This window comes from Trematomus bernacchii, unplaced genomic scaffold, assembly GCF_902827165.1.
Source record: "Trematomus bernacchii unplaced genomic scaffold, fTreBer1.1, whole genome shotgun sequence".
NCBI lineage: Eukaryota > Metazoa > Chordata > Actinopteri > Perciformes > Nototheniidae > Trematomus > Trematomus bernacchii.
In genome coordinates this window covers 10,654,827-10,678,484 of record NW_022987714.1, presented here as the reverse complement: position 1 = coordinate 10,678,484, position 23,658 = coordinate 10,654,827, and the positions used below count along the sequence as shown (strand labels likewise).

The window sequence follows — 23,658 nt, the reverse complement described above, 5'->3', positions numbered from 1 at the left end:
TTTGTCTATATAAAACATATATCTATATATATATATAAAAAATAAAATGCAGGATTTGTTAAGTGACAGATTAAGTTTATAAAAGTTGTAAATATAAAGATGACTTGTATTTGAGAATCGACACTGTATCACAGAACACGTTGCCATTACAATGGTATTTTCTATCTCTACAATGCATTTCTTTTACAATTCAGCTATTTAAAAAGACACCCATATTATCATGAAGTAACATGAATCATTTCAGTAATGCACTTCGGTTTACACCAAAAATATTAGTGTTATGCAATCTGATGACTAACTATCAACAATAGTAAGCTTTATTTATTTACTGTAGATGTTGTCTACTGTCCTTCACATATAGAATTGATGTTCCAGCCTGTATGTCAGCAAGAAGAAAAACCTGCTGACGCGTCCTTGAGTGAGACGCTGAATGTTTACCAGCCACACAGCGTGTTCAGGAGCTGAAGCATTGCTGTGACACTGAAGCGGGGGGTAAGCAATAATACAATTCCTCGTGGCACAGACAGGACAGTATTATACACATAAAACAGTAAGAACGAGTCGCCTGTGTTGCAGCACATTAGGTACTGCACTATAACTCGGTAGACTGAGCGCTCAAATCCCTCAACAGCAGTATACTAACGAACAACATTTGCCTCATATATCTGATTAGCTACCACCAAGTAATTGAACACACAAAATGAAGGTGCAAGTTTGAGCGCAGTAATGGCCCCGCAGGTCCCCCGGCATGCATCTAATTACACAGACTCATTTATTTACCTATGGCCATGTAGTCCTCTTCCTCCCCAGGCAGCAGAGTGGCCAATGGGCCTGCGTACAGTAACAGTCCATCGTCTTCCTCCGTCATAAACTCCAGTGAAAGATGGCTATCAAAGCAAGGCCTGATGGGGGGAAACCAGGCATAACCGTTGCCAAGGAAACTAAGCCTCGTCTGCTGACAGTCTGGCCCTTCGAGCTGCGGGGGGCAGTGACACCTGTAGCACACAGAAGGGGAAAAATAAGAAATAAGAGTGAGGACAATCAGGGCGAAAGATGGGGAAAGAAACAATCAATGTAGTTGATGTTTTTGTGCGCTGTGAAATCTTCTCACTGTCCAATCTCAGCGCAGGGGACTTTGTGTACGTGACGGCGCTGTCGATTCACACAGGAAGGGGCTTTGACTTTTCTCCAACATGCACAGCTAAGAAAGCTCTTATCAATCTATTGTTAGCATAAGCAACAAACCCCTGAATATTCAATCCTACATTAAATCACTTAATTTCGCCGGCCTGTTCTTTATCTGTCACCCGGGCTGAACCCTCTGGAGACGGCTGCTGCTCAGCACATCTCATCTCTTTTGTTCGGAGATAATTCATTATATTTCTCCCACTTTTATAAGCACCATACTATCGCTGATTTCGTGGACTTTTTCTCACTTATCCCCACCTGCCCTGTTCTCATTCTTAAGGTATTACACGCTTTGGTTGATAGCTGTGCAATTGCCTCTTCTTGTAGTCATCTACTTTGATTAGAGCTTGAGTGTTGGCGATCACCGCTCTTACAGGCACTGGAAATTAAATGTTTTCCATGCCTATCTTCAACATGTAGGAGTAGGAGACCGTGATGGTTAATATTAATAATCGTACACAAAGAACGATAAAGGGAGAGATCCCAGCAGTGATTAAAAACAGTCCATTCCATCACTGCGATGCTAGGGCCCGCTTGATCTCATCCTCTCAATGTGAGACAAGCTGGCTTTGCTGATAATGTCAAAGCCATCTATTTCCACACAGTGTCTGAGGGAGGCTGTGTGTGCTGAGACCGTTAGGGGCTGTTTCTCCCCATCTCTGTTTATTCTGCAGAGGGGCAACACATGTCAGGAATACTGATCCATACGCAGCGAAAAAGGACGGATTAGGCGGAGCGTAGCCGTATGCATACATATGCACACGCCGTGCACATCACCTCACTCGCTCATGTGACTCATGAGAGCATTGCCGATCTAAATCAAGAAGTGCGGAGCATGTTTTTCCCACTTCTGACTGACAATATCTGATCAGCTGCCTTCTGTAGTTGCCTGTTAAGCTCCTTCGACAGAGTATAGAATCAAACATTGGATTCTTTATAGTTCTGCCGCATTCACATGAGGGCACATATAGCACATACGGGGAGATAGCCTTGTTGCAGAACAAGGGCTTCTCTCAGCAGGGAGCAGATCAACCGCTGCAGAGGAAATTTAAAAGATAAGAGTAGAAAAAAAGAAGCTCTGTACACTGTTATATGAACGTGCATGTTCATGTTAATGGCATTAAATGAGATTTTCAGAAGTTGTGAGCATAGAGGGGGGCCAGAGTTGTGCTAATCCTCTTGCCCTATATTTATTTAATCTGAGCATTAGTGTGTGCATGAAATGAACTGCGCGCTGTTGCCTACTGTATGACTTCCACAGAGACCCTTACACTCAGTTGAAGGCCTTTATATTGACTTCAGAATAACATAAATATTTAGGTTGAATATTCAAACTACTAGTTTATGACCTTGATACAAAAGTTCCCTTTCTTATTTATCTCCAAGTTCTGCAGCACACAGTGCACCAGAGTTTCAAATATCCGACTAATACCTAAGACCTAATTTAATAATACACGAGAGACACAGTCCTAGTTCGGAATGATATGCACATTCATGCGCATTTTCCCTTTTGCAAATAGCCCTATGTCTCTTGAAAAAACTTGCTACTCTATATTCAGCTGACAACACGGCAGAGCAGCTCAAGCAAGTTAGGTCAAGATGCAGGTGAAGGAGATTTTTCTCACGAGAGGCACCTTCTTAGTAATGCTGGGCTCATTTTCCAGGATGCCACTCTTGCAGTAAGTCTCACAGGGCTAGAGAGAAGACTGCAGCACATCCCATTTAAAGTTATATCCTCTTAAACCCCCTTAGTCCTCCTGAAGAACTGCAGACGTGCCTCTCACCTGTATCCACTCTGGGTGTCGACGCACGTTCCCCCGTTAAGGCAGGGGTTGCTGGGGTAGGAGGCGCAGGGTTGGTGGGTCATTTCCCTGGCAACGCAGCCACACACGGCGGAGGAAGTCACCTTCACTGAGACCAGGGAGAGAGCCCCCGAGTCCACCAGGGTGGGCGAGTCACCGATGCTCAACTGTGTGGAGCAGCCGCCGGACGTCCTGCAGTCCGTGCGCACACACTCATCTATCTGCACCTGGCTCACATTCACACGCAACACTGACTGCAGCTGCGGAGATTCAGAGAAGGCAAAGCAAAAATGCAAATTACAATAATTGTCAGTGAAGATAAACTGATTTGTATCTCTATTGGTGTGAGTTACTAAATGATTTACACTTCAAGGGGAAAAAAGACTTCACAAGCAATACAAAGGAGTTGAAAATCAGGGCCTAATCTGCATAAATGCTTTTAATATTCTATAACTGCTTGTTTATAACAAATAGCTAGACAGGAGGATTAAAAATGATGCACAACCAAAGCATGAAAGATGAAAGCCATTATAGAAAGGAAAGAGAAGAAATGAATGGGAGAGACAAAGAGACATGACAGGGCCAGGCAGTTAACCGACAGGAAGTTGGTGTGGAAATAAAAGGGCAGATAAAAAGGTCTGTTATCTTTTCCCCTCAAGCTCCCAAGTGTATCACTTGATACACGAGCATTGATCTATCTATCAGACACGGCGGTATATATACCTTCTTTTTATGTGCGGCGAGGACAGCGTGCAGTTTCTCTGGGCGCAGGTAGCCATTATCAGTTAGCACATAGAAATGAACGTCCACAGTTTTCTCCTGGCTGTCAGCGATGCTGAATATGTTGATGCTCCCCGATTTGACAGACAGGGTTTCAGACAGGAAGTCCCAGAACGTCTCCAGCCGACTCCTTCCCTCGACGTGAGAGTCGATAAAATCTCTCGCTGTTATGCCTTCAGGAGACAAAGAGAGGAGTACTGACTCGTCAATGACAACTACAGGGCTGATCAAAGTCTACGAGTTCCTCATTCCATTAGCACCAGCGGTAGTCTAACATCTCCCGCTATCGATCCACTCCCTCACTGAATCATCCATAAGGTGAATGAGTCGTGATGCAGTCAAGTACAAATCTTTTATGTCTTCAGTGAAAAAAAGTTAGGGACTTGAACAAAATATTCGAATGTCCGTCAAATCAATCACATACGTGGTGCCACCTCTCAATAACATCTGGAGAATGTGGGCAGGCATCTTTAATCTCCAGAAATGATAATGACTTGGAGTCAGAGGCATCCATAATAGCCTTCGTCGCCGTTCTCCAAACGGCTTTTTAAATGTCAAGGACTTTACCTGACACTTCCAAATTGACCTTTATAACTCCGATTTGCTCCAAGAGACTGACAGAGAAAACGAACACTCGAACATAAACTTTAGAGTGTTAAAGACTACGACGAAGAAAGAAACTGTTACCAACAGGCAGTGTGAAAGGTTGCTTTAGAATGCTTAGAAATGTTAAATAATGCAAGTGTAAAAATGTCTCTTGACAGCCTATTATTTTAGCGTTAACTGGATTGACAAGCTGATAATAAGCCAATGAAAAGTACCATGCCTGTGGCAGAGGCTGTCTCTTTCAACGTCAGCTTCAAAACACAATTGAACAACAACAGCAACGAGGAACACATTTTTATTTTGCGGAGGATGACTGAGGCAGGGAATCCATTTGAATACACAGAGAAACGCACTGCAGTTTCAAAGACGATGCAAATGTAAAACCACAAATATGCCAAATCACATGCAAAAGGAGCAACATCTTCAGCAATATGTCAACTCAAGAAGCTCAAAACACGACGGAAACGGGGAAACTAAAAAGTGACGCACACAGCTGGGACCGGAGCGCCAACTGTCACTGTCTCAGAATTAGTCTGTTTCATGATTGTAAGGGTTTTGTCAGTATATTTGAAAATACTAGTTAGATACGTTATCTAGCTAGCTTACAGCAGATCTGCAAAAATATCGGAAGGAATCAAGCGATCAAAATATTAAAATAAGCCAATAAAACTTCGATTTAAGGCATGGTTCCAGTGACAGTTGGCCAACTTTATAATCCCAGAAACGCTCCGTTGTGTTCTGAGCTTCTTGCAGCATTTCGTGTTTGCAGTGTTTAGTTCATGCAGTGCTTTTAGTTATTACATGTGTTGTTAAGTTGGTGAAGATGTTTCTTCATTTTCACGTGTTTATTTTCTTGTTTGTTTTGGCACATTTCTCGTTTTATATTTGCAAGTGCAGTGCATTTCTCATAATGGAAGTGTTTTTTGGGCCGTAGCGCGCTTGCCCCTGTCGGCCATCGTATGTTTGTGAGTGTTTGTGCCATAAGGGGAGTCAGTGTTTGTGCTAATGTTACCGGTCAGACGCAGCGAGGCGGACGACAGGATGGCCTTTTCCTCCAGATCCCTGACATGAACTCTGACCCCTGAGAACACGTCGGGCCACACACCATCAGACACCCCGACCCTCAACCAGTAGCTGCCTGCTGGAGTGTCTTGGCGGAGGGTCAGCACTCCTGAGCTCTGGTTCAGACTGAAGTATCTGAGGAAAGCAGAGGAGCTGTTTAGGGGGAGAAGACGGCTTCAGAGGAAGATGAAAGAGAAAGAAAAAAGAGAAAGACAAGTGGCCTCTTTTGTCTCTACGCTTTTGTTCAGAGGAAAGAACACCTGACAGATAGCAGACAGACAAGAAGAGAATTGGTCAGCGATAGCAGGGTTTAGTCAAGACGAAGGTTCATTCAAATGAATTGTAAGAAAAAACCACATACATAAAAAGAAAAAGACGACAATTTATTTGCCACCAAAAGAGCTACATAGTTGTCATGGTAACTGTCAGATTTTTTTATATGAATAAAACAAATACGCAATTGGTATTTCTAATCTGATCTTGACGGTATGAATACTGAATAGCTGCACAAGGTCCCGATGCAGTCAGACGGTCGTCGTACAGTTGGTTTCATCTCGGACGGGAACGTCACACAGGTAGACCGAGATTGCTTAATTTGTTTGAATCTCGTCGCATTTTCCAGAAAGGCAATCACTGTTGACAGCTTTTAAAAGTTCCTTTGGAAAGTGTGCCTTATATTAGATGCCAGGGAATTGGATTAAGATTAGGAGAAGTACCTGTTAGGCAAGAATCGCCTGTTTCAAGCCGAGTGATATGAATAAAAGAGATTTTGATAGAGAATAAAAGCCTCATAGCTGAGTCCACATCCTCTTTATTTCTCAAATTCTACACAGCTGGCAGTTCTTCTTGTACTGTATTGCTTTAGCGCTTGTACTTGTGCTGCACATTTGGAGATCAGCAGGTTTTCAGTACAAATGATATGCATGTGACACAGAGCTCTTACTTGGCTGCACTTGTCTCCAGAGTGTAGGTCTTGTTGTCCCAGTCATCAGGATCTGGGGCATACACCATCCCCAGTGCCGCATTCGCCATCCTTCCTGTTCCAGGTAAACACACACACACACACACACCACTCACACACACACACACACACACACACACACACACACACACACACACACACACACACACACACACACACACACACACACACACACACACACACACACACACACACACACACACACACACACTGATTCAGTCCGGACAGAATCTGCTGATGCTAACACATATCTTTTCGTCCCTCTCTTCTCCTTATCTTGCATTCCTGTGTTCTGTTCTACTTATTATGCTCATAACTGTGGAGCCCCACTGCTGGAATGAATCGGCTCTCAGTGCTCCACTTCAGAGAGCGTGGAGCTTAAGGAAGCAGGGCTATCTCAGTATGGATTATGTTATTATCGACCTGCAGTGCCAGAGTACTGCAGCTGGGTAAACAATGGCAGCCTGGATGATTCACGGCATTCCTGTTTTCAACAATTACCAAAACTGCCATGTAGCTGAGTATGCGATCAAAACACTAACAAGCCGACATACCTAACCAACTCACCTGAAGGGTAATAAACTAAAAAAGGAGAAGAAGAATTATGATCCTCATCACAATGTGATGCTCAGATGAGCTTTAGGCGTGGGGCTTGAGAAAGGATTTGACAACGATATTACCATAACAAAACACTGTTAGAATGTAAAAGGAAGAGCACAATTATGAATTCCAGACTACACAGAGCAGGTATGGGAGTGAAAAATGTGGCCTCAGTTACCCCTCTTCACTCAAGCTCTGCCTGCAGTGAAAAGCTCTGTAGCGAAAGCAAGGGGCAGGGAGAATGAAATGAGGGGAAGCCAGAAACTCACCCTTGCGGCTATGCACATAGACATCTTTCTCTCCTGCCTGATGGGCGTTATCATTCAGGTCACCAATGGTGATTGTGAGCGTGTTTGTGGCTGTCATTGGCGGATCGCCGCTGTCAATCATAATCACGGGCAAGTGGAACTCGCTCTGCCTTTCCCTATTGAATCTCCTCAGAGCAGTGAGCGTGGCCGAGCCGTTCCCGTGATCCTGCAGATGGAAGTCAGTGGAGTAAAGTGAGGGCAGAGAGAGTCTGAAAGGAGGCCCGTGCTCTGGGGAGTCTCTGTCCACAACGTGCAGCAGAGTGGAGCCCCCGCTGAGCCGCACCACTTGAGGGGCCGGGCTGTTCTCCCACAGCACCGGAGCGTAGGCTGTCTCCAGCTCCGGCCCGTTGTCATTCAAGTCAAGCAGCGGCAAGTGGACCGTGACACTGCCAGTATGTGCAGGGGTACCCCGGTCTGTCGCCATGACAACCAGCTCATAACCCGCCACTGTCTCCCGATCCAGAGGCCTGGCAACTATGACCACGCCGTCTCGGCTGACTGTAAAGTGTCCATGCGGGTCAGACTGAGGGAGAACGCTGTACAAAACGTCCCCGTTTGGCCCCGAGTCAGAGTCAGTGGCTGTGAGCTGAATAACAGTAGTTCCCACGGTTACATCCTCGGGCAAAGGGGCGAGCAGGTGGGAGGTGGGGTTGAAAGCGGGAGCGTTGTCGTTCTCATCCTGCACAAGAACCTGGCAGTGGATGAGGCTGGAAAAGTCAGAGTCCTCCACCTTGATGGTGAGGTTGAACCGCTGCTCCCCTTGCTTCTCAAAGTCCAGCTTCTTCTTCAGCATCAGGGTGCCCGTCTGCTCCAGTCTGTGACTCACCATGTAGAACCGCTGCTCGGGGTCTCCTGCCACCACGCTGAAGGCCAGCTGTCCGTAAGTGCCAGCGTCAGGATCCACGGCGCTCAATTCCAGGATAGGAGCATCTACCTCTGTGCTCTCCGGCACACGAGCGCCACAGCGGTCTTCTCTGAACTTCGGCACATGGTCGTTGATGTCCGTCACCACTATAGTGGCGGTCGCTGAACCTGTCATACCTCCGCCGTCACGGGCCTCCAATACCAGACGGTGGCTTTCAGCAACCTCCCGGTCCAGACCCTCTGCCGCCACAGATATAGTGCCAGTGCTGGAATCAATAGTGAAAAGGTCTTCCTTGTTTGCGTTGTGCACGTTCTCTGTAATCCGATACGTGAGGATTGCGTTCTGACCTACTGCTGCGTCGTCAAGGTCTAACGCCGTCATTTCCACAACAAAGGTTCCAGGAGGGGAGTTCTCCACAACGCTACTGTGGCAATTATCAGGCGCACACGTGAAGGCGGGGGAATTGTCATTGATGTCCCACACGTTGATAATAACATCCGTAAAGCCAGTAAGTCCCTCGCCCTCTTCGTCCGTTGCCATGACAACGAAGCGCCAGACGGCACGCTGCTCTCGGTCCATGGTGCGCTGGGCATACATCTCCCCCGTGATGTCATTGATCATGAAGTGTGACTCTGCCCCTTGGCCGTGAATGGAATACCGGATGGCGCCCTGGTCTGCGTCTTTGTCGGGGTCATTCGCTGTCACCTGCAGAGACAAAGACAACTTCTTTAGAGAATGGACGTTCATTCATCCAGTCAGACCCAAATGAATGCTTCTTCTTATCTCTTTTCAGTCATCACCTATTCTTCTTTGCTTTTGGATTTTTAAGAGAGCCCATTTAAGTGTTTGCACATTTTCCTGACCACCTAAATTAAAGCAATGAGCTCTGATCAGGCATGGCTCTTACATCTCGCCTCAGAGTGGGTCTGACAGCCTTACTGCTACCTTTCCCTACACAAGATCCATCACTGCTGATTCTCCTACTTAGTGGAAGGATAATTCTGTAATGGTAAGGAGGACATATTATGCTACTTTTCAGGTCCACATTTGTATTTTGCTCTTCTAATGTGATATGTTTACATGCTTCAATGTTCAAAAAGCTCTTTATTTTTCTCATACTGCCTGTGCTGCAGCACCTCTTTTTACAGACTGTCTGAAACCAGAGCCCAGTCTGCTCTGATGTGACCGGTCAACTGCTTAGAGATGTCCCGCCCCTTAGCAAATCACGTACAATGTGTTGGCATGCTAGCCAATAGAAACGCAAGTATTAGTGATGTCACTATGTTACTGAAGTAAACAAAGAGTCCAATCGAGTCGGTTCCCTCTGGAGGGAACTTTGGGATTTTAGTCTTTGCAGACCATTTACATGTACAAAGACCTATATAACACATTACAAGAAATGTGAAAGCCCACAAGAGCATAATAGGGCCTCTTAAAAAACAACAGTTGCGTATAAACACCACAAGACTAACAGAAGATGCACTTCAAGACCATGTGACCATATGAAGTTGTAAGTAATACTAAGTGGCGGCTACACTTGAGAAGCGCTTAAGATAATTATGAATTGCAGTCATTTTTATAAAAAGCAGTGGAGCAATCCTCTCAGCCTCTCACCTGTAGCACGAACACAGGAGACCCGTCAAGCTCCTCTGTGACGGATCCATAGTACTCATTCATGGAGAACACAGGCGCCTCGTCGTTCTTGTTAACCACGGTAACCACCACAGCGGCGTAGTCTTCCCACTTCCCATCGGAGGCGAGGACCAGTAGCTTGTATCTCTTCTGCTGTTCATAGTCCAGTGGCTGTGCAATAAAGATCGTCCCCACCTCTGGCTCGATGTCAAAAACACCTCCTTTGTTGCCAGATGTAATCTGGTAGCGCAGTTTGGCATTGGCTCCTGTGGCAGGATTTACAAAAATGCATGATTGGGAATGAGTAATCACTGTCCTGATTCTGCAAAAATGAAATGTTTTATAATAAACGATTACTGAAATCTAAACAGGGAAACATGAGTATAGCAACATTTTAGGAAGGTAGTATACTTTATAGCAGGTGTTATTCTATATACAGTATTCTTTAAACAGAAGCCTAATTATTCTAGCAAAAACAGAACGGTGAACCACGAGGGTATTACACCTCATTTCCTCTAAGACGTGAGCATTAGTAGGTTTTCATGTATCCCTTTCTTGTTTTGATTACTTAATTAAATGGAAACGTTGTACCTCGTCTCCTCGGCTTTAATCAGATACTAATTAAAAAAAGAGTGCTCGAAAAAAGTAAAAAGCAGCATACAGTAATGCACTTTGATAGTGGCCTCTAGGGAATGATTTCAAAGCCCAAGAGAGGGTGGGGGGATGTAGTTTGGTAAAGAGGAAGTCAATATCTTGAACTTATCTACTGTGTCTCCGAGGACACCACATGGTCTACCGGGTTAACATTGGAATAGATCAGATAATCTCCTGGAATGAACAGTCTTCCTTTTCAATCATCCTGTTGGGTTAAAGTAGCTACAATCCCATGTAAATACACTAATCTCTACTATTAACACAACCCTGGCTGACAAAGTGCTCCCAGCCTCCCACAGGGTTTTGGCAGGCTTACAGCAGGCAGACCCAGGGTGTTGGTTTTTTAAACAAGACAGATTGAGCGTAGCCTCTTAAGACACAAGCGCAACCCTATTGCAACTTTAATGTTGGGGGTTGGTGTTATTTCACGGCTATTCATCATTAGTGCTGCAGCCAAGCCTAAGCTGCACCCCCGCTCTCCATAAATACTTGATTAACGGACCTAAACATGCCTGATAAAGGGATCTTAGACTACTGCTGTACGGAGGATGAGCAACTGCTTTATTTGTGAAATCCCGCCCACCTACTGTGTGGGAGCGTGTCACTCTTTTTGGAACATATGTGCGACCGTGCATTACCAAGCACTCAAATGACGAGTGCTAAATCTAGAACACTGCATGATTTCAGCAGAGCTCAGGCCGGATTGGGAAAGACTGCCCACAGGGTCATTTATTGCATTCTGCTATGAATGCTGGCCATTTTGAAAGAAAGTGTGACATTGGCACACCAATCACTGCTGGAAAACTGACGGATTGACTGCCAATAAATATTATTTCGAGACATAGTGAGAGAAATAAAAGAAGCGCAATTTTGAAACTGTTATCATAAAGTGGTCCACTAAAACTTCTATAACTCAGGTTCTGGTTGGCTTGCTTCGTCAACCTTTTGTGGTATCGGTACAAATCTCCCAATCGGTCTACTGCCTCTTCATGCATACCTTCATCCTCGTCATTAGCACTAACAGTGACAACAGCCAGGCCCACATCTGCATTTTCATCGACACCGACTTCATACAGTCGCTGAGCAAAGACTGGTTTGTTGTCGTTGACGTCGCTGATGAAAACCCTGACATACGCTGTGTCTGCAAGAATGACAGAATGGCAGAAGATTAAACGGAGCAACATGCAGACACACATGCACATACAAACACACACACTTAACGTCAAACAGGTTATGTGTGTATACTCGCTCCATCTGTTTATTGATTCTACAATTTATTGTCACTGTTTAGCGGGGAAGTGGCACTTAACCAAACGCAATGTGCCTCATTGACACGAAAATCAGGAAAAACACAACTCATAAATATGCGCTGTAAATTACATAAATGATTCATTTTGTCAAGAGTTGTATTGTTTTATTTTCAGAGGGAAACTGTTTTAAAAAAGAAGGAAAAACAGTAATGGAGCTTAACCCCTCCAACAAGCTGCTTTTTTGCAGAGTATAAAGACCCTCTCTACAGGGAGGTTAAATATTTATAAGATGACAAGTGTTTGTGTCTTATCTGTGCCCTCCTCATTACACTGTTTCTTTACTTTAGTTAGGAAGAGTAAATTATCTGCTCACTGAACATGGGTGACATGTTCATTTGGAGCTGCTGCAGCAAGAGATGATAGTGCTGGAGGTGGCTCTTTTTTCTTAGCTTGTTTTCACATTTCCCTCCTCCTCTTGGTGTATCCCAGAGGTGACGCAGTGAGACAGGTAATGTTTGCAGAGGAGATGAGCCCCTTCTGGATATGGGAGATTCGTAGCCCAAGACGCAGCTAAGGCTCATTGCAAATGCTAAGCAGCCATGGCACTTCTGGAGAGAAGACTTTACTGCTCCAAAACATCACCCTTTACCCCTAATACCTCCTCTGCAAACATTTGCAAAAGACCCACATGGGAATAGAAAATGTCATATTCTGTCACTTTAGACACAGGATAAAGTTCTATGACTGCCCAAATGTCGTAGAGAGAACATGGTAAACAAACAAAGGACACACAGGTTAAATATTGAACAAGAAAATTCAAAAAGGGTTTGTGACGAAAATAAATCTGAGCTAGTTTCACATTGTATAGAGTCGGTCTGGTCATGGCAGAAGACTAAATCAAATTAGGTTCACCTTTCAAAGTCAATCCCAAGGTGTAAATGAATGTTTTGCCAATGCAGTCTGTTTTTGAACTCAGTGCACAGAGGACAAATTCCTCATATTGTTCAGTATTGCCCTGTAGGCTTGAAGGAAAATAACAATGATGTTTCTTATGAATAGGACATTGCAACAGGCCATAGGTCACTTCAAAGTTAACTCCGCGGCTAACATTGTTTCTTAGAATGAAAAAGAACCATTTTGTATGGCTTAAAATAGTAGGGATACACTAAATCTGTTATAGCTGTAAAACACTGAACATGGGCTTAGAAATAGCTTTATCGAACAGTTTGACATTTTGGAAAATATATTTTCACTGTCTGCCAAGAGTTGGTCAAGTAGATGGATACCACTCTCATGGCTGTACTGTAAATAGGAAGCTAGCAGCTAGCTGATGCTAAGCTTAATGCTTAGCTAGGGAGTTAAGTGGCAGACTGTTTCTGGCCTGACACAGGAGCAGTTTTCCGAATCAATTGAAAACAAAATAAAAAGTGGTAATTTGTTCGTTTTTAGAGATGCTGATGGGATGATTTTGATGCCTTTGGAGCAGGCTGGATATTTCCTTGTGTTTCCTGTCTTTATGTTAAGCTATAGAGAGGCGTGGCATGTGGCGTAGTGGGTTAGTGCGTTGTGCGTTGGTGTTCGGATCAGGAGGTCACAGGTTCAAACCCCACTGCAGTCAGCATGTCGTTGTGTCCCTGGGCAAGACATTTCACCCCAAATTGCTCTTGTGGGGATTGTCCACAGTATTGAGTATGTAAGTCGCTTTGGATAAAAGCATCTAACAAGTAACATGTAATGTAATAGCTAATTGTACTTGTATGAGGGTTTGCAATCTTCTTCAAATTTGGAAAACATCAATAACAGTTGCATGGTAGCTTAAAAAAGTTTGATGCATGTTAAAACAATCCTAATATTTTCTCACCTGAGTTGGGCAGTTTGTTTTTGCCAGGTCGCGCCGACTCCTGGCCGTCTTCTGACTGAACCTCCAGCAAATAGGAGCCACGGGCCTCACGATCAAACACAGCTTCTGTGTAGATGGTCCCAAGTGTTGGGTCTATGCGGAACAGATGGTGGTCCCCGCTGCTGTCAATCAGCAGAGAGTAAGTGATCTGTGGAACACAGGGAATTTGAAAATCAAGCCACAGTATTCTTTCAAGCAAAAACCTGCAGAAATAGGACAAATTAAAGGCTTTGTAGGTGAAAATGACAGGAGCCATCTGTCATTTTCACCATCTGTCTTCTTATTACAGAAAAAACTAGATCGATACTCCATCCCACTGATATTATCACAATCAGTTACTCATTTCCTCTGCACAGTTCCCAATAGCACCTGGACAAATCTGGAACAAAGGTTTCCGCACAGGAGGGATTAAGTTGTTAACATTACAGAATACTTCTTGTCTATTTCGTTGAAGATCTCTATATTGTTTTGCACCTTCACAATATAACAAGATATGCAAAACCACAAACCTCTCCATTCAGACCCAGGTCTTTGTCGTGAGCGGACACTTGGAGAACCGAAGTCCCTATCTGAGCTCCTTCTGTTACTGAGGCCTCGTAGATGGAGGAGGTGAAAAATGGCACGTTGTCATTGACATCTTGGGAGAGAAGAGAGATTTAGTAGCAAATTGATAATGTGTTAATTTCCAGACAGTAATTAGGTCATAAATTCTCCAGCATCCAAAGGTGTAGCCTCCGTAACAGCACACATAAAAGATTTAGTGTCTTCAGTGCAACACAACACATCTTATTGCAGATGCCGAGGGGAACATTCTGGATGCTGAACTTGTTCACCTGCAGATGAACCCAGCCTTATACTTAACAGCGGAAAGATAATCGAATTGTCATTTTAAGAATTAACATGGTCTTTCTATAAATGTACTATTACCTTTTCAACAAATGTCATTCTATGATATTTTGACAATTAATTAAATCATCCATCATTCTCTCACTGTTGACTTAATTATACAAATGTGATTAAAGTGAAAATTGCCAAAAACACAATTAAATCTGAAAGTTTAAGAATATTAATAAAAACTAGCTAAGGGAATAAAGTGTGACAATTTCAATTTGACACCAAAGAACAAAGATAGCTAAGTGAGAATATGATCACACCTGTAATATTGATATAAACTGTAGTGAAAGCTGCGAGAGGCACGGCAGCCACGTTCTGTGCTCGAACCCGGAGAGAGAAGACGGGTGTGGTCTCATAGTCCAGCGGCTCGGACACCAGAATGGACGCAGTGCCGTCTTCGCGGTTGGGGGAGAGGTAGAAACGGACCGGCATGTTGGTTTCAGGGACCATCCCATCCTCCAGGTTATAGGTCACCCTCGGGTCAGCCAGCCGAGAGGTCGCCTTGATTGTCTGAATTAGATGAGAAGTAAAATGTATAGCTGAAGGCCTGAATACAATTTAAAGTAGAGAAAGCCTGATACACATATGATGGGAAACCCACCCTTAGCTGAAAGGGTTAAAAAGCCTTTAGTCCTTACAGAGTGTGACTGACTGTCTCAACATCTTTCCAAGTCATTCCTCTTGCTTTGAAAAATAGTTCAACATTTTGGGGGGAAATACACTTATAAACTTCACAAAGTGGGAGGGAAAAGTTAGCAACAGTAAGCTTAGCATAAAGACTCACAGCTAGCTCTGTTTACATTTTATAAAGATCTGTACCAGTCTTTGCCTAGTCATTCTTTTGTTAACGACATCAAATTGTTAACGCTACAGCACATGAAAGAAGAAGTATAACATTTGTATAAGTCGTTTTCAGCTTTGACACAACCAGGTAAGCTGTTTCTCCGTTTCTCTGTTAATGCTAGGCATGCTAATCGCCTCAGAGCTCTGGTGTCATGTTAAATACTCATCTGCTTTAAGCTGCTAACCCAACAAAAGAAAGTTATTATTCTGATCATAAAGAAAAACTTTCATGCCACGAATTGGATGATACCAATTCTTATGTCAGGAGATAGAGCTAAGAAGCGATTGGCTTAGCCTAGTGAAAGAAAATGGGACATCTACCTGACAAAACGTGTTCATTTCTGAAAATTACACCTGGTGGTAGTATTATTTTTAAACCTTGGTTAGAGCCAGTCCTGATGCTGAGCCAAGCTAACCAGCCGCAGGCTGTAGTTTCATAATTAACGCTCAGGCATGAGAGTGGTATCAATCATCCAACTCAAGAGTTGACAAGAGAGCAAATAAGGGTATATTTAAAATGTTTTCAAGGTACAAAAATTGTGTCTGCAGTACGTCAGGTATCATTTGTCTAGTGACAGGCTTGATTCAAATTAGGACAGACTGTTTTAATGGTTTAGAGCTGAGGGAAGCAAAGGCTTGTCAAATACATATTACAATTGTTTCGTGATTAATTATCTGAGTCAAACATATTCTCAGAGCACCTGAAATCACCTCATATCTGGAAGTGAATCCTCTTTGTGAAAACCTTAGGAGGAAAAGGAGGATTTTGTGCTGTACAGTTTGACAGCAATATTATTTCTCACATCAAAGGAGACGTTTGGAATAGTTTTAATAAGCCTGGAGTCATAAAACTTGCTTAGCACATGTGATACAATGTCAGCTTTCTTCTAAAACATCAAACTAAAACATGTTTACAGATTTTACAGCATGCTGACAAGCTACCAAAGCTGTATTTTGAGCACAAAGAGAACACGCTGTCTGAATAACACTGTGCACTAATCCAGGAGAGTAAGCAAACAAACATTCAGCTGATTCAAGGTGGCAAGAGATAGAGGATAGAGGAGCCAAATCTACAACATATGTGCTCATATACAGTGTTCCTCCAATCATAGCCACACGTACCACTATATGTGTGTCCCTTGCAGAATTTTCAGGAATGACGACGCTGTAGCTGTCCGTCTCCCACTGTGGAGGCTGGTTCTTCACGTCGGTGATGGTGACCGCCAGCTCCACAGAAGTGTTATGATTCCCCCCGTCCGTAGCTATGATGTCCCGCGTGATGTAGGTTCTCTGTAACAATCAGTCACTAAAATGATTATCATGGTATTTAGAGCTGAAAAGATAAACTGATGAGCACATTGTCGACTGAAAATTAATTAGCAACCATCAAATTATACACAGCTCTAATTTCAGTAAAAATTATTGAGACACTCAGCGTGATCAGCCTTTGCATTAACTCCATTAAAAAAAAAAAATTTGATTAGGTGTTAATAGAACAACAGAGGAAGCAGTGCGAGCCTTACACAAAATGTATTAAGCTGTAATTCAGGTTGCACAAAAGCTCCTCTACTTTTGTAATTGTGCTATAATTGAACTGCCACGGAAATAAGGGGGTACATTTGACCGAGGAACTGTTTTTCATCAAGGTGGACAATGCAGGGAAAGCACATTTCCTTAACAGGTCATTAGAGTATTTCATTCTGTTTATCTAGTGGACAATGGGTAACATCAACATTAGACTCACATCAGGGAAGAAAAGAACCTCTAACAGGGGTCTCTTTATGGCCACCCTAGGAAATTCCATTCTTCTAGTAAAAGGTAATGTAAGTCATAGTCACATCACTTTGTTAATGAAAAACTGCTCAAATAATAAATTCAACATTTCAGCCATCAGCTGCATTATTCTATCAATAGAAATCCTGGCCTAGCCACTCTTTTGTTGGCTTCTGATAAAAAGGAAATCTCACTTAAGTATAGTGATTCCATTTTCTATGCCTGGGACAATCCAATTAGTGTTTGTGAACAAGTACAACTCTTTTCTCAAAGCTTGAAACCAGAGAACAAAGATTGTAATCTGTGAAGTCCAACATGGACTCAGCAGCTGCTGCTTTTACAATAAATGAATGAATGACTGTCTTTGTGGTAACATTCAAACAAGGTTTTAAATTAAATTTGTAGGAAGAGTGTCAGATCTGAACCAGAACATAACCATTACATATTCTGAATGTGGTAACAGCAACCTTTTTCCATCATCTCCACTTACAGTAATTCTCTGCGGAGATGTACTGTACTGTATGTTGAGGCTGGCTCTGGCTGTGCTGTCTTAAGAATAAGACTCACTGTTGTCTAATGCTGTTTCCTTCAGGTTCTACTGAAGTCAATGGGGAACCATACTACACACTTGAAGTGTTGTGTGAAAATATAGCCTATAAGTATTCACTGTAATCAGAAACTGTAATGAAAAATTGAAATAGAACAATGCATCTGACTGAGACATTTAACATTTAATGAGGTGCTTTTACAATCTTAGTTACATGAAAGGATTGGCGGATGATTCAAATAGCTTCTGAAACCGTGTTTAAATATGCAACAGCTTTGTTGAGCGAGGTTTTGGGCTTAACATTTTCAATTTTGCATGAAGTCCACAGCAGGATTTCTAGAGAATTATAACACTAAAAAGCATGTTAAATATTGAACGGTTCTATAGTGCTTTATCAAGTTTCTAGCCAAAGAACAACTACATTTGAATAAGTGGAAGACACAAACAAGAAGAAAAGTGCTGATAGGCTACAGAAAACATCAAAGTTGACAACACACCTATCAAAGATGTAGAAATGGGTTACATCACTGAAGTTTTGACTCGGTAAAACACTTGCGGTACATGTATTTGTCGACAAACAACAACTAGACAAGGACAACCTGCTAATAGTTATAGCTAGTTTTCATGTTGGAAATAATAATTTATACGACTTAAAGCTGGAAGGACACTCGCTGGGTAAAGACCTCTGCCAAGGCCAAATGCCTCAAAATGTTAAAATAACTAATGTCCTCGCCCATGATTCTCCTCCAAATAGCTCTTCCTTGGCCGATGCTACACCTTTTGATACAAATCAAGCCAGTAATTTTTTCCTTCCAAGCTGACAAAGAAACCAAACTGAAAACATAACCTCTTTGGCAGAGGTAAACATTAACCTTTCAGGTATTTGTGCTTTGATCAAATGCTTAATATTCAAGGTGCCAATTTGTTTCAGTTAATTCCATTAAAATACAAGAGTCGTCTAAAGCTGCCTGCACACTGTCAGTCTTCCTATTAAAACCTCAGATGATAAACTAAAATGAAATAGCTTTGAATCTGTATATCAAAGCCAGAATACTGAAATGGACAACGGGTCGTGCTTTGTAATAATTAGCTTCTTAAAAACCTGTGCCATACACTTTAAGATAGTCGTTTTCTTCTAGGAGCTTTTGCCGATTTATGCATATTTAACGAATACTTTTTAATATCAGTGCAATGGACAGAAGTGCAGTCATCAAATATAGATCCACAAGAATCCCATGCAGCTCAAATAATTTGTTTAATTTGTTTGCCTAAATTAGTCTCCCTCCGTGGTCTTTTATGGTCATTCCACATGCAGCACCTCTGGGAGTACACACCCCAGATTGGGAGTAGCAGACAGAAGCAGAGGTGGCTTATTCATTAACTTTATTGACACAGAGTCACGGGCCAGCCATGTGTGTGTGTGTGTGTGTGTGTGTGTGTGTGTGTGTGTGTGTGTGTGTGTGTGTGTGTGTGTGTGTGTGTGTGTGTGTGTGTGTGTGTGTGTGTGTGTGTGTGTGTGTGTGTGTGTGTGTGTGTGTGTGTGTGTGTGTGTGTGTGTGTGTGTTTGCTGGCTGACAGAGAGCCTGCTGAACACTGCTGACTGACCTGTGAGATGGGCTGATAAACGAAGACCCATCCAGTGACAGGGTTGACCCTCAGGTACTCAGGAAGCTCCAGGGACATGGAGTAAGTGATAGCTGCATTAGTTCCAAAGTCATCATCGTGAGCTGCCACGCGAAGGAAACTGGTACCGACCAAAGTGTCTTCTCTCAGAAAGTCTACAGACGACAGAAATAATGCATGTGCACTCAGTTTGCCGGACAAAGAGGTAGAAAACCTCACAGGGGAGGGTAAGATCCTGCATGAGGGGTGTTATGGACGTCGTTATTATGCAAAACTAATTTGGGTTATTGCCATGGTCTATTTTATGTCTATTTCCAGTTTTAACACTGAGATACTCATTAAGCAGCCGAATGGATGGTATAAATGTAGAGGCCTATTTACTGCCACACTCTAAAACACATCCTCAATTAAATGTAATTACTAAAGTAGAAGAGGAGCCCCTTTTCCATCATCCCTTTTTACCCTTTTTTTCTTTTTAAAGGAATACTTCACCTCAAATGAGGCATGTGAGATTACAAAGTATTCTTCAAGATGTAAAGGTAACACAGGAGGGGACATTGATATACAGTATAGACATTGTGAAGGTGAATCACTCCTTTAAGGACCTAGTAACGGTCTCGCTTAACTATACTAATTTTTATTTTTACAGCTGTACCATCATCTATAATTTTGATCACTTACACTCATAGCGCAAATTCTCAAACTTGGGGCTGTTATCATTCTGGTCCAGTATTTGGATGGTGAGCTGACAAATTCCGATGAGCGGCTCCTCCGCCCAATCAGTGGCCGTTACTGTAATTGAATACTCTCTCTGCCGCTCCCTGTCGAAACGCCTGGCTGTCACAATCACTCCTGTGAATACAGAAGAAAAAACCCGGTCCCCCGGCAAACAAACACACATGAAGTCTTGTATATTCATCCACCCATTCAGCAATTCTCCAATTCTCCAATTCACCAATCAATGCATGCATTCAACCATCCATCATTTCATCTTGCAACCGTAGATCTATCCATTTAACCATCCACCCATACTTCAAGAAAACAAGTACACATTTTCTTCTGAACAAGTCAATAATCTTTTTTATGTGCAGTGGTTTTCTTATGAAATCAAGAGATAAAATAAATAGGGAAGCCATTAAAGAAAAATGAGTGACAGAATAACACGTGTTCAGACTTCTAAACAGCTTCCCTTCGTTATGTGTTGTCAATTTCATCACATCCATCTTGACCAAATGAACAGAATGAGGATGATATTTTGGCATTTGACTCATTCTTGAGAATACCAAGCATACACATTTCATGTCCTGTTAGATCACAGTTCTACTTGAAAGTTAAATTCGAGTTGTCATTTGCATATAACTCAGCTCTATCTTTTCTAAGGTAACTCTTGGCTCTAATTGAGAGCTATTTTAGCACAGACAATGCGTGACCGCTCTACCTGTGTCTTGATGAATTCTGAAGGCAGGCATGGCGCTGTCTCTGTGCATTAAGCCATATTTGACTTTTCCATTTGCTCCCTCATCTGCATCCGCCGCATGCACTTGCAACACAAAAGTCCCCGATGGCTGGTTCTCTAGCACTGTAGCCTGCTCACGATATTGCTGGCACTGAGATAGAGACAGAGAGACAGAGAGAAAGAAGTGAAAGGAACACAGATACAAAGAACACTTATCATATGTGAGACTATAGTGAGAGTACATTACAGAGAAAAGAGGGATCAAAGGAAATAAATCATTATATAGAAGGTCAATACGCACACATGAAAACAATATGGGAAGTTATAGATGGGGTAGACAATATCAATGGAAAACACTTGCGTTGATTTCTTTTGAAGAGCCAACATTGCACAGCTTTGTCTAAACCAGGAATCCAATCCATTCCCCCTAATGAACGTATGCCCCAGATAAAGAGCAGCTCTCTGGAGACTTTCTTTTTTAATTCACACATAGATGCTAGCTACTCTTTCAAGTAGCTACTCTTTCAACAGAATGACCATGAAAAAATAAAAACAATAGGCAAGGTGGAGCGTGAGCGAAACAGAGGGAGGGAGACGGATCAAAGCATGTGAGCGAGCTAAAGTAAGGAGACTAATGAAAGGGTTCATAGGACGTGATGGCACACACAGTATGGCCTGAAGGTAGCTGTTCATGAAAATCACATAATATCAAACATAAGGTCATTTTAGCACAGATGGTTCTGAGGCGTTACTTGATATTTAAACACATCAAGTTGCAAAGACTTCAAGCCCACACAAGAAAAAAAAAACTCAGGAGCTACAGTAGAGCTCCGCTGAGAATGTCTCCTGCCGAAGTTCAAGTCATTCCTAATTAAGGAGGAAGTTAATTAAACAGGTATAGTATATTGTGATGATATTGCACTTTTTTTCATATAAATTAATTGAAATCCCAATGGAGCGCCTAAAGATAGAGTGGGTGTGCGGGCTAATCAGAACTCCTGGGAAAACAGAGCGGAGAGAGACGGAGGCCAGGGAAAGGAGAATACATTGGCAAAAAAATAAAGCTGGAGTGGGATGAGGAGAGGGAGGAAGGAGTGATCGACGGAGGAACAACTGAAGTGCTCCGAGAGGATGAGCCAGACAGGCAGAGGCGAGGAGACAATATTGTGTAGGCACATTGTTTGAATTGAGGCAAAACAACTGACTGTCAGCTATTTAGAAGAATGCAGGTTGACAGCAATGTCTACAACAACAACAACAACAACAACAAAACTAAGGCTTTAAAATAAACGTTCAAGATTTTAGAAATGTTCCTATTTTTTTTCTGTCATATCTACACGGTTTATTTGTAAATCGAGCAAACAGAAGGTTAGATGTGCTAAGATTTAAAACAGACAGAAACAGCCAGCCTGGCTCTAAAAGGTAACAAAATATGTTTCCTGAGGTCACAACGGATCAGAATCAGAATCAGACACAGATTTATTGCCAAGCAGGTAAACACATACAAGGAACTGGTCTTGGTGTACATGGTGCATACATAAACACAGTTAAAGAAAGTAAGAAAGAACAACCAACAAATCTGGATATACCAAAAAAACGATGTGCAGCATACTATTGCAAAGTACTATTGTACTAAGTAGTATCAAATATGTGCAGTATTGTTTTGGAAGGTTGTAGTATGGCACTTGATACTTACAACTTGGTTCTTGTTCCAATAGGTTTAATTACTGAGATGTAGAGGGGCTGATAGGTGGATTTTGTCACTTTTCGACAGAGCCGATCTAGCTGTTTTCAACTGTTTCCAGTATTTATGCTAAGCAAAGCAACTTGGTGGTATTGATCTTCTGAACATACTCACAGCAGGAAGAAAACAGGAATATTTCAAATATATAAATGTATTGTCTTAAAAATAACTGAAAATGTATAAAAAGGGAAAGTCTTGTTTCTTTGTTGAAATCATGCTCATCATGAATCTCTGAGAATAAGACCCAGGTTGAAAAGTATGAGGGTTTCAGTTAAAAAAACATATCCTTACCTCCCCAAAAACAGGTTTGTTGTTGTTGACATCATCAACTCCCACAATGACTCGGGCGCTTGAGAAGAGAGGGTGTGGCCCGCCTGATGCATTGTCATCTGTGGCCGTTACATTCAAGACGTACTCCAGGCCTTGAAGCTTGGGCAGGGGAATGGAGCGGAGACGAATCAATCCTACAAAGACCGCAAGTCCATTCAATTACACATTATAAAACAGGGTCCCTCATAACATAGCCATACAACCAATCCTTTAGTCATTAGGCAGGATGTTATTGCCACTGTGGCCTTGCATGGTGACGGATGTGCTATCAATAAAAACACACGGCCTGTTTTTGTTGCAGAAATCCAGGGATAGATAGCGAGTTGTGGAAAATCACCTCAGAAGTCCACAGAAAGGTAACAAATCAAAATGCAGACTAAATCCAAAAACCAATTTCACAGTGGTGAGTTTGTCACATTTCTAATCTAATAATTGTATGCTCTCCCCTAAAGATGCCCATCTAACTCACGCACTTGAGTGAAAACATAAAGTACTAAGTGACTCGGGTTAGAAGTTAACCAGGCTCAGCATATGCCTATTAGCTGTTCCTTTACCCCCCCGCCCCACCCCCACTCTGTCTGCTTTCATGTAACAGTCAAGATAAAAGGTGGGATAAAAAGATGCAGCATCTGAGTCAACATCTTTCCTCGTCAACAGTAATACAAAAACATCAGAGGTTGCAGGACCAACACGCAGCCTGTGATGTGGGGGAAACTCATTGAAGTGAGAGCATAGGGAGAATTTGTATTCTTTTGTTGTGTTTCTATTCATCTCTTTCAATGCGCTTGATTAAAGACAACACAGCGTGCTGATACACAC

At 42.6% G+C, this 23,658-nt stretch overlaps 1 protein-coding gene across 1 annotated transcript in view; it reads right to left on the bottom strand.

The window, feature by feature from the left end:
* LOC117491579 (neural-cadherin-like) overlaps positions 1-23,658 on the bottom strand; it is an 87,117-nt gene that overhangs the window by 18,410 nt on the left and 45,049 nt on the right. The window contains exons 8-23 of the mRNA XM_034141640.1: positions 22,801-22,973; positions 20,748-20,916; positions 19,991-20,161; positions 19,292-19,464; positions 16,489-16,656; positions 14,784-15,033; positions 14,139-14,266; positions 13,591-13,777; positions 11,477-11,620; positions 9,808-10,091; positions 7,290-8,898; positions 6,382-6,475; positions 5,389-5,573; positions 3,714-3,943; positions 2,973-3,250; positions 781-995 (exon numbers count right to left, since the gene is read on the bottom strand). Of these exons, the coding sequence (XP_033997531.1) occupies positions 781-995; positions 2,973-3,250; positions 3,714-3,943; positions 5,389-5,573; positions 6,382-6,475; positions 7,290-8,898; positions 9,808-10,091; positions 11,477-11,620; positions 13,591-13,777; positions 14,139-14,266; positions 14,784-15,033; positions 16,489-16,656; positions 19,292-19,464; positions 19,991-20,161; positions 20,748-20,916; positions 22,801-22,973 (4,458 nt within the window). The remainder of the gene's footprint in view (positions 1-780; positions 996-2,972; positions 3,251-3,713; positions 3,944-5,388; positions 5,574-6,381; positions 6,476-7,289; positions 8,899-9,807; positions 10,092-11,476; positions 11,621-13,590; positions 13,778-14,138; positions 14,267-14,783; positions 15,034-16,488; positions 16,657-19,291; positions 19,465-19,990; positions 20,162-20,747; positions 20,917-22,800; positions 22,974-23,658) is intronic.